At 36.5% G+C, this 7,928-nt stretch overlaps 1 protein-coding gene across 1 annotated transcript; it reads right to left on the reverse strand.

The window, feature by feature from the left end:
* Window positions 1-696: 696 nt before the first annotated feature.
* lhx1b (LIM homeobox 1b) lies at window positions 697-7,504 on the reverse strand. The gene is made up of 5 exons (XM_062988819.1): window positions 7,335-7,504; window positions 4,130-4,353; window positions 3,244-3,521; window positions 1,491-1,659; window positions 697-1,339 (listed from the first exon to the last, which is right to left on the reverse strand). The coding sequence occupies exons 1-5, from the start codon at window positions 7,502-7,504 to the stop codon at window positions 1,011-1,013; spliced, it is 1,170 nt and encodes a 389-aa protein (XP_062844889.1). The 3' UTR covers window positions 697-1,010.
* Between the last annotated feature and the right edge of the window lie 424 nt (window positions 7,505-7,928).

The raw sequence follows: 7,928 nt of genomic DNA on the forward strand, positions 1-7,928 counted from the left end.
TAAAAGAAGTACAGTGCTATTTTTTAACTCAATCTTAAACCAGGTGGCATAGTGGCACAGCCTTTATATTGGTGCCAGACAGAAGGTCTTAGTATCCGGGGTTGACTGTGGCCTGGTTAGTAAATTGACTAGCTTAACTAATCCTAGAAGTAAATAACTAATTAAAAGAGTGTGGTGTCCTGCATTGGCCTTTTCAGGATGTGCTTCTGCATTCTACCTGGTCATCACAACCCTGATCAAGAAGAAGTGCTTACAGATGATAAATAACTGATTTATGAAATGCATTTTTTGGAATCGTTTATCCTGTCCTTTTATGAGGTGGCATAGTGGCACGGTAGGTAGAGTCCATTCCACATGGTTTTCCTCCGGGTGATCTGGTTTCCTCCCATAACTCCAAAGAAATGCAGCCAGATGAAATGAAGCTACTAATAACTGGACTTTGTGTGTGTGTGTTTGCCCTGTAATGGACTGGCAACCTATCCAGTGTGTTTCCTAGTTTTCACCCAATGAATCAGACCAACCGTGACCCTGATCAGAATAAAGCAGTGGTGATTAAAGACAGACAGACAGAAAGAAAAAAAAGAGGAAAGAAGTAAAGAAAGAAAGAAAGAACAATAATAAAGAAGGAAGGACTCAGCGTCTTTATATTTAGAGGTTTTACTAGAGAAATTTTCTCTAAAAATATTCCATCATTACTGTAAGTGGTGAATAAGTGAATAAATGTGTTTACACCAGATACACAAGATTATTCTTCCATTTTTAACATTTTAAATGAACGCTTCATTTTTAGACAAAAGTGTTTAGCATGTAAACAAAGATGAATATAAATAAATAATTATAAATACTGTGTCCAGACATGTGACATAAATAGATAAATACAGTAATAAATACATAAATACATAAATAAATAAATACAGAGACAGATCAGCCTATTAAAAAGTCTGTGATCAGGTCCGTTTCCAGGCCGTAGTAAACCTGAGGCTGTTCGGTCGCGTCTGACCGCTTCCTGGCTACCACACGGTGCCTTCACTCATTTCCGACGACGGCTGAGAGAGCTGACTGCTGTACCCGCCGGCCCCGAGCGAAGTGATGGAGGTGAACGTGCCGGTCATGTCCACTGAGATACTGTGCTCTGGGCTGGGCGAGTCCCCGGGCCCCATCTCGCTGTAACTTTCTGCGTGCCCTGAGAGGTGATGGTCCATGTTGCCCAGAGGAGTACCGGCCGGGCCCGACGAGGGAACGTAGCCCAGGTCACCAGGAGTCTGAGCTTGTGAGGACGGAGGGCCATGAGGAAAGTAGTCGTAGTTGCTTCCTGGTCCGTAGTATTCACCTTGATAATCTGGAGGGAAGCAAACGGTTCGAGTTTACTTAACAGCACCGGGCCATTCAGAAACCTTAACCAAAGGGAACCAAACAAAACCTGGACCCCTGAGCAATGGTAAAAATTCTTTACATTGCAACTGAGTGCATGTGTGCAGGTTTCATCTCACCTCCGTAATACGAGAAGTGACCGTTAGCCATCATGAGCTCGGCGGGTTCCACTCGTTCCCCCAGAGCCCGTATCCTCCTCCCACTGCGGAACAACACATGCCGCCTGGCACCGAGTGCGCTCAGCTGCTTCATCCTTCTCTCCTTCGAGCGTCGGTTCTGGAACCACACCTAAAACGCAACGATAGGGCACAAGTTCAGATCAGGAATACATGCTACATAAAAACAGTATGCTACCGGGCTGTTCGGGAATATGATCAGCACCCAAACTTCATACATAGTACAGTACAATTGCACAATTGGCTGTGCCTAAGGGAGGGTGGTTGACTAAGTTTCATGGCATCATATAAAAAGAAAAACAACAGCAACAAGAAAAACAACACACACACAAACATAAAACATGCAGTTTCATCTTTTACATCAGTTGTATGGATGATGCTAAGCTAAAGTAAAAATGTAAGCGTTTGTTATTGTCGTGCGTTTGATATATTTAGCCGTTTATTAGGGAAACTTGCATATTACTTATTTATTGCCTCATTGTGCCATTCACAGCGTGTCCAAGAATAACAAAACCAATATGGCTGTGATTAGCACATCCGTGTGTAAAAATGAGCTGTTGTTTTGATGAATCACACTTCTCATTATTGTGTTATGACCATAAGTTATTTTAATCCCGTAGGTTCGTCTTACTGCACCATTAGCACCAATATTGTGCTATAAAAATACATTTATACGTATAATAGAGCAACTTGGTTGATTGGACAAACGCTGGACGTTATATCAGTTTCAGAGAAATGTCATTAGCTTTTATGGTTTATTAGCTTAGCTTATACACCAGGTTGTGTGGGTTCTTCATAACACTATGGTCCTGCATCTCATACCCATTTTATATAGATTTTTATCACACCTAACTTCTATTTTATTCTTATTTCTTTGTGTCTAATCTTTAGTTGTTGCCCCAATATGACTGGATCCCAGTATATATATTATTAATCGTTTAAGAGTAAGCATGGCTAAACAAATATTGGAAAAGTTGCTATGCCTAATAATAACTGTGCATAGGCCTGTAAATAAGCAGTTTTTAAAAAGTAAAATTCACATATTACACACTTTGTTCCCATTATTTTTAAAAAGCGAACTTTCACTTAGTCAATAATACGTTTATTTTGCACATTTGATCCGAATCAAAGTAGCGAATCGATTCACAAGCTTCAGAGTCGATTCTTCATTCTCTATGACAGGAAATGCCTGGAATCGACTCTTTTTGGAATCGACTCTTAGCTTTACAGTTTATTTATTATTTTATTAGGATTTGAACGTCATGTTTTACACACTTTGGTTCCATTCATGACAGAACAGGTAGTTACACAAGATTTAACAGTTCAAACACAGTCATGGACAATTTTTTATCTCCAATTCACCTTAGTTGCACTGCTTTGGGCTGTTGGAGGAAACCGGAGCTCCCGGAGGAAACCCAGACAGACACGGGGAGAACATGCAAACTCCACACAGCTGGGGATCTAACCCAGGACCTTCTTGCTGTGAGGGGACTGTGCTACCCACTGAGCCACCGTGCCACCCAAACCGAATGGCTGAAGGTTTTGGGAACCCCTTACTGATTCATTTAATTTATAATTTATTTTGAAAGCTGAAGGATCAGTAGTAAAGTGCAGGAGTTGAACTACCAACTGCACATGTGACCTTAGTTAAAGTCTGCAAAACCAGCAGATACTTTGACCTCCGTTGCTCTCTTACCTGGATGACACGCATGTTGAGTCCGGTCTCCTGGGCGAGTTGTTCCCGGATGTGGCGCGTGGGTTTGGGTGTGGCAGCGAAGGCGGCTTTGAGGGTCTCGAGCTGTTTGGCTTTGATGGTGGTGCGAGGGCCTCTGCGCTTCGATCCACCGCTCTGCTCCTCATTCTCATTACTGCAGGTCTCTTTATCTGAGAGCTGCCCGGTTTCAGAGTCCTTCCCTCCGTCATCCTGCTGCTCCTGAGAGGCCGGAGAGAGACTCCCCTCACTGCACGGTGTAACTGGTACAAAAACAAAATCAATGAATACATATTAATCAGACTCTCCTCACTGCACAGTGTAACACACCGCACCAATACAAACACAAATGACTGAAAATAAATGAATAAATGATATATAAAAACCGACTCTCCTCACTTGATGGTGTAACAATACAATAACTATAGTAGTAAATACATAAAAAATAAACAGCCTTACTAACTTATTAGTACAAAAAGTACCAAACAAAACAATCAGAATCAGAAATCATTGAATCAAGAAATCATTGCTTTTCTCTGCTTTTCAAAATCTATAGACATTAATATAATATGGAATGCTTTCCTCCCCCTATAAACACATCTTTGGGAGGTTCTGGGAGGTTCTTTTCAAATGCATCTGTGGGAATTTGTGCCTTTTCAGCCAAAAGGCAAGAAGACCTGGCTCACAGTGAAAGTTACAATTGACCTATCTTTAATGGGGCTGAAATCAGATCTATGTGCAGGCCACTGGATTTGTTAAAACCTGTTAAATGATGTCTAGACGTGTGCACAGGCCTACGATTTTAGCTTTAACAGTTGGAAGCATGTGTTATTAATCAGAATGTATATTACTGCAAAAAGTGCATGCATACTTGAGAGCAGGTTTGCATCCTTTCCATTGCTGCTGTTCAGATAATCCTCCTTGCACATGAATTTATATTCATCCATGATGTAGAGCTCTTCTCCCGTGGAAAGCTGTTTATTACACATGATGCAGGTGAAGCAGTTGAGGTGAAACACTTTGCTCCTGGCCTTCCGAACCAGATCATTGGGGGAGATGACCTGAGAACAGCCTCCACATTTAGTGCCATATCGTCTGCACACAGAGAAAATGCAATTAAATGATTGATCATAACACATCAGCATGGGGTGCACTGCATGCATTTGTGATTCCTGCAGACTTTCCATTATATGGGAATGCCTAAATAATTTTATATATTTTAAACAAACAATCTTATTCTCATGCTTTTAATCATATATTTTTGCAATTGGTATTTCAGTGACTCGATCTCTTTTAGCACCTAAAACAATCTCTGTGCAGAATGCATGCGTGCCATCATCACACATCATTTCTGCACGGCTGCATTGCATGCATTTCATAAATCAACACAAAACTAACAGAACACAGTAAATACATGGACGACTAAAAATAAAAACGAATTATTTCCTGCATAACAAAATGTTTGCACTTGACATTTTAGATTTGAGCACCTGATTCAATCTAACAAACGCCTGCAATGTAATCGTTTGCTTGGTTATTTACAATATTGCACTGAATAAATGAATGAATGAAGACATGAAAATTATTTTACTTTCACAAATCGTTTGTGCATGCTGAGAATTTCCATCATATGGGAATGCATAGTATGCATTTTTATATATGAAACAATCCCATTTTCGTGCTTTTGATCATATATATTTTTTGCAATTGATATTTCAGTGTCTCTATGTTCAGTATCTCTTTTGGCACCTAAAACAATCTCTGTCCCTTTGACTGACTGTGCAGAATGCATGCAGTGCCATCATCACACATCATTTCTGCACGGTTGCATTGCATGCATTTCATAAATCAACACAAAACTAATAATAATAATAATAATAAAAACGAATTATTTCCTGCATACCAAAGACATAAACATGTATTTGTGCATGCTGAGAATTGTAGTGACTTATTTATAATTGGGCAAAAAAACCTTGCACAAGAATCATTATCCAAAGATGATCTATTGCAGGCAGAACTGAAATAACTGCATGATTTAAATTATTTCACTTTCTTCAATCAATTTGTGCATTTTTAGAATTTAAATGACTCAAGAAAAATGTGTAAATACATGCAGTGAAATCATCAGCACGGGTTACATTGCATAAATGTGGAAAAATGAGACGAGATCTTTTTTACGCGCAAATAAAACAATTCTTCAACAAATTGCGCTTCTTCTCAATTGTATTATGTACTACGACCACAAATAAATTACGTCCTATTTTAGGAATATAAATATGCTTTTTTATTTTAAAACAATTACATTTAAATCTGCAGTGCGCATTTCTTAATTGTATATTCGGTTCATTCGATTCTTTTGCGCCAATACGCGCAGATTGTGCTCTTTTATTCTGAAGATGCGCATATAGAAAAAATACAGGAGGATTTTTCCTCAGTGTTGATGAATTCGTTTAAGTAAAAATCCTGTGACTCTCATTGTTTTTTGTGAAAAGTATTTAGTCTTTGTTATTCTTTTAATCCTTTTATCAGGAATTCTGCAGAACAGACGCGATTAAAGACAAGAAACAACAGGATGAATGTTTATAAAGAAATAGCAGATTAATGCAGGAGAGAAACAAACACTTTGGGTTTTTTTTCCTAATACAAGCAGCGGGTCTAAAACAAAAAAAATAGAGTAAAACTAAACTGCTCAGTTTAACCCCATAAATCAGATTAAGATTTTAATTTATCTTAATCCTATAACTCTAAATATTCATGTTTTGTTTGGATGACACTGGGATTTTACGAGCATCTATTTGCACTGATACTCCTAGATATTATTATTATTATTATTATTACTATTATTATTATTATTATTATTATTATTAATATTATCATAATTATAATTATTATTATTATTACTATTATTGTTATTAGTAGTAGTATTAGTATTATTGTTATTATTATTATAATTATTAATATTAGTATTATCATTATTATTATTATTATTAGTAGTAGTAGTAGTATAGTATTATCGTTGTTATTATTATTAATATTATTATTATATATATTATTATGTTTATATTAATAATATATATTATTATGTTTTATTTCAATTAATTTTCGACTCTGTTTTCTAAAAGGCTAAAATGTGTTTTGGGATTGGTTACAGTATAATATCAGGATATTTTTGATGCTTTGTCTATTAATTTTAAAATAATAATGATAAATAATAATGATTATTATTATTAATATAAATTTTTGCATTGTTCTTTTTAGTTTTTTAAAGACCTGTTTATATTTGGTGTTTTATATACGTAGTATAGTACATTTTTCTTTTGAGTGGTGCATAATAATAATAATAATAATAATAATAATAAGCCAAAAATCACTGAAAAGGATTCCTATGATACAAACGACACTAAATTTTACCTCTTATTAAATATTAGTCTTGTTTTTTGGTACCAAAATTAATTACTTTTATAAAACCATTTCCCACAACACAAATATTAATATATATATATATATATATATATATATATATATATATATATATATATATATATATATATATATATATATATATATATATATATATATATAAAATTTGTTTTATAAATTTGTAGTGCAAACAAAAATGAATAAACAACCATGTATGACCATGTAAGAAACCAAAGATAAAGCCTAGAATGGTTATAACAACATATTATAGAAGATTTTCGGTTGGGTGGATATTTGTGTGCCTGTTTAAATCCAAAATAAATTAATGAATAATTATTTGCAAATAAAAAAACATAATAATGATGGTTGAAAATATGTGTGCTACCAATCAAAATGGTAAAATAAATACTTCAATAAAATAGTTTTTTCCCCAAGAGAAAAAATAACCAGAACAATATTTTTCAGTATAATTTCCTACAATCTTAAGGTAAGATAAAGTGAGTTTTATTTTTCACAATGAACCTTTCACTCAAATAAAACGTATCTACACCTTTTCTAATCAGACTATACCACAGTGAATTTTATTATAAATACACAGAACAAAGTCAATAAGATTTTAATGCACAAATTCCCCCGTTTTCTGTTGCACTTCTTACCTAAAAAAGTCTGTTTTGCAGTACAGCCTGCCCTCTCTGGAGAAGCATTTCTCCGTTAAATTGCACTTGCAGTCGCAGCACTGGACGCACTTTGCGTGCCACGCTCGATCCAGCACGTTTAGGAGGAACCTGTCCAGGATGGGCCTTTCACATCCAGCACACTGGATCATGTTTACACCCCGAGAGTCCAAAAAGCAGGTATACCCAGGTAATAAAAAAGAGCCGGTTCTTCAGGCCAAGTAAATCAGAAGTCCTTAAGAAGAGTTATGACATCCGACATGGCATCTCCAGCGCGCCTGGTTTCATCAAAGTGAATTATCAACCAAATTATCCAAACAGAAAACACACACAACTTTAGCAGGGCATCATTTCCTCCAGTAATGTGCGTTGTTGTATAAATGCGCCCAAGCCGCGCCCCAAAAATGCGCAAAGAATTTCCAAACCAGCAGCGCACAAGTGCAAGAACAGTCCGGACAGTTTATCAGTGGTTCGATTCCCTTTCCCTTTACCAGATCACTTTCCACCCTGGCTGGATGTCAGCAGGATACACACTGGCATGTGTGCCCGGGAAAACCCGGCTAGTTTCTACAACAC

Source organism: Trichomycterus rosablanca, chromosome 26 (genome assembly GCF_030014385.1).
Source record: "Trichomycterus rosablanca isolate fTriRos1 chromosome 26, fTriRos1.hap1, whole genome shotgun sequence".
Lineage (NCBI taxonomy): Eukaryota > Metazoa > Chordata > Actinopteri > Siluriformes > Trichomycteridae > Trichomycterus > Trichomycterus rosablanca.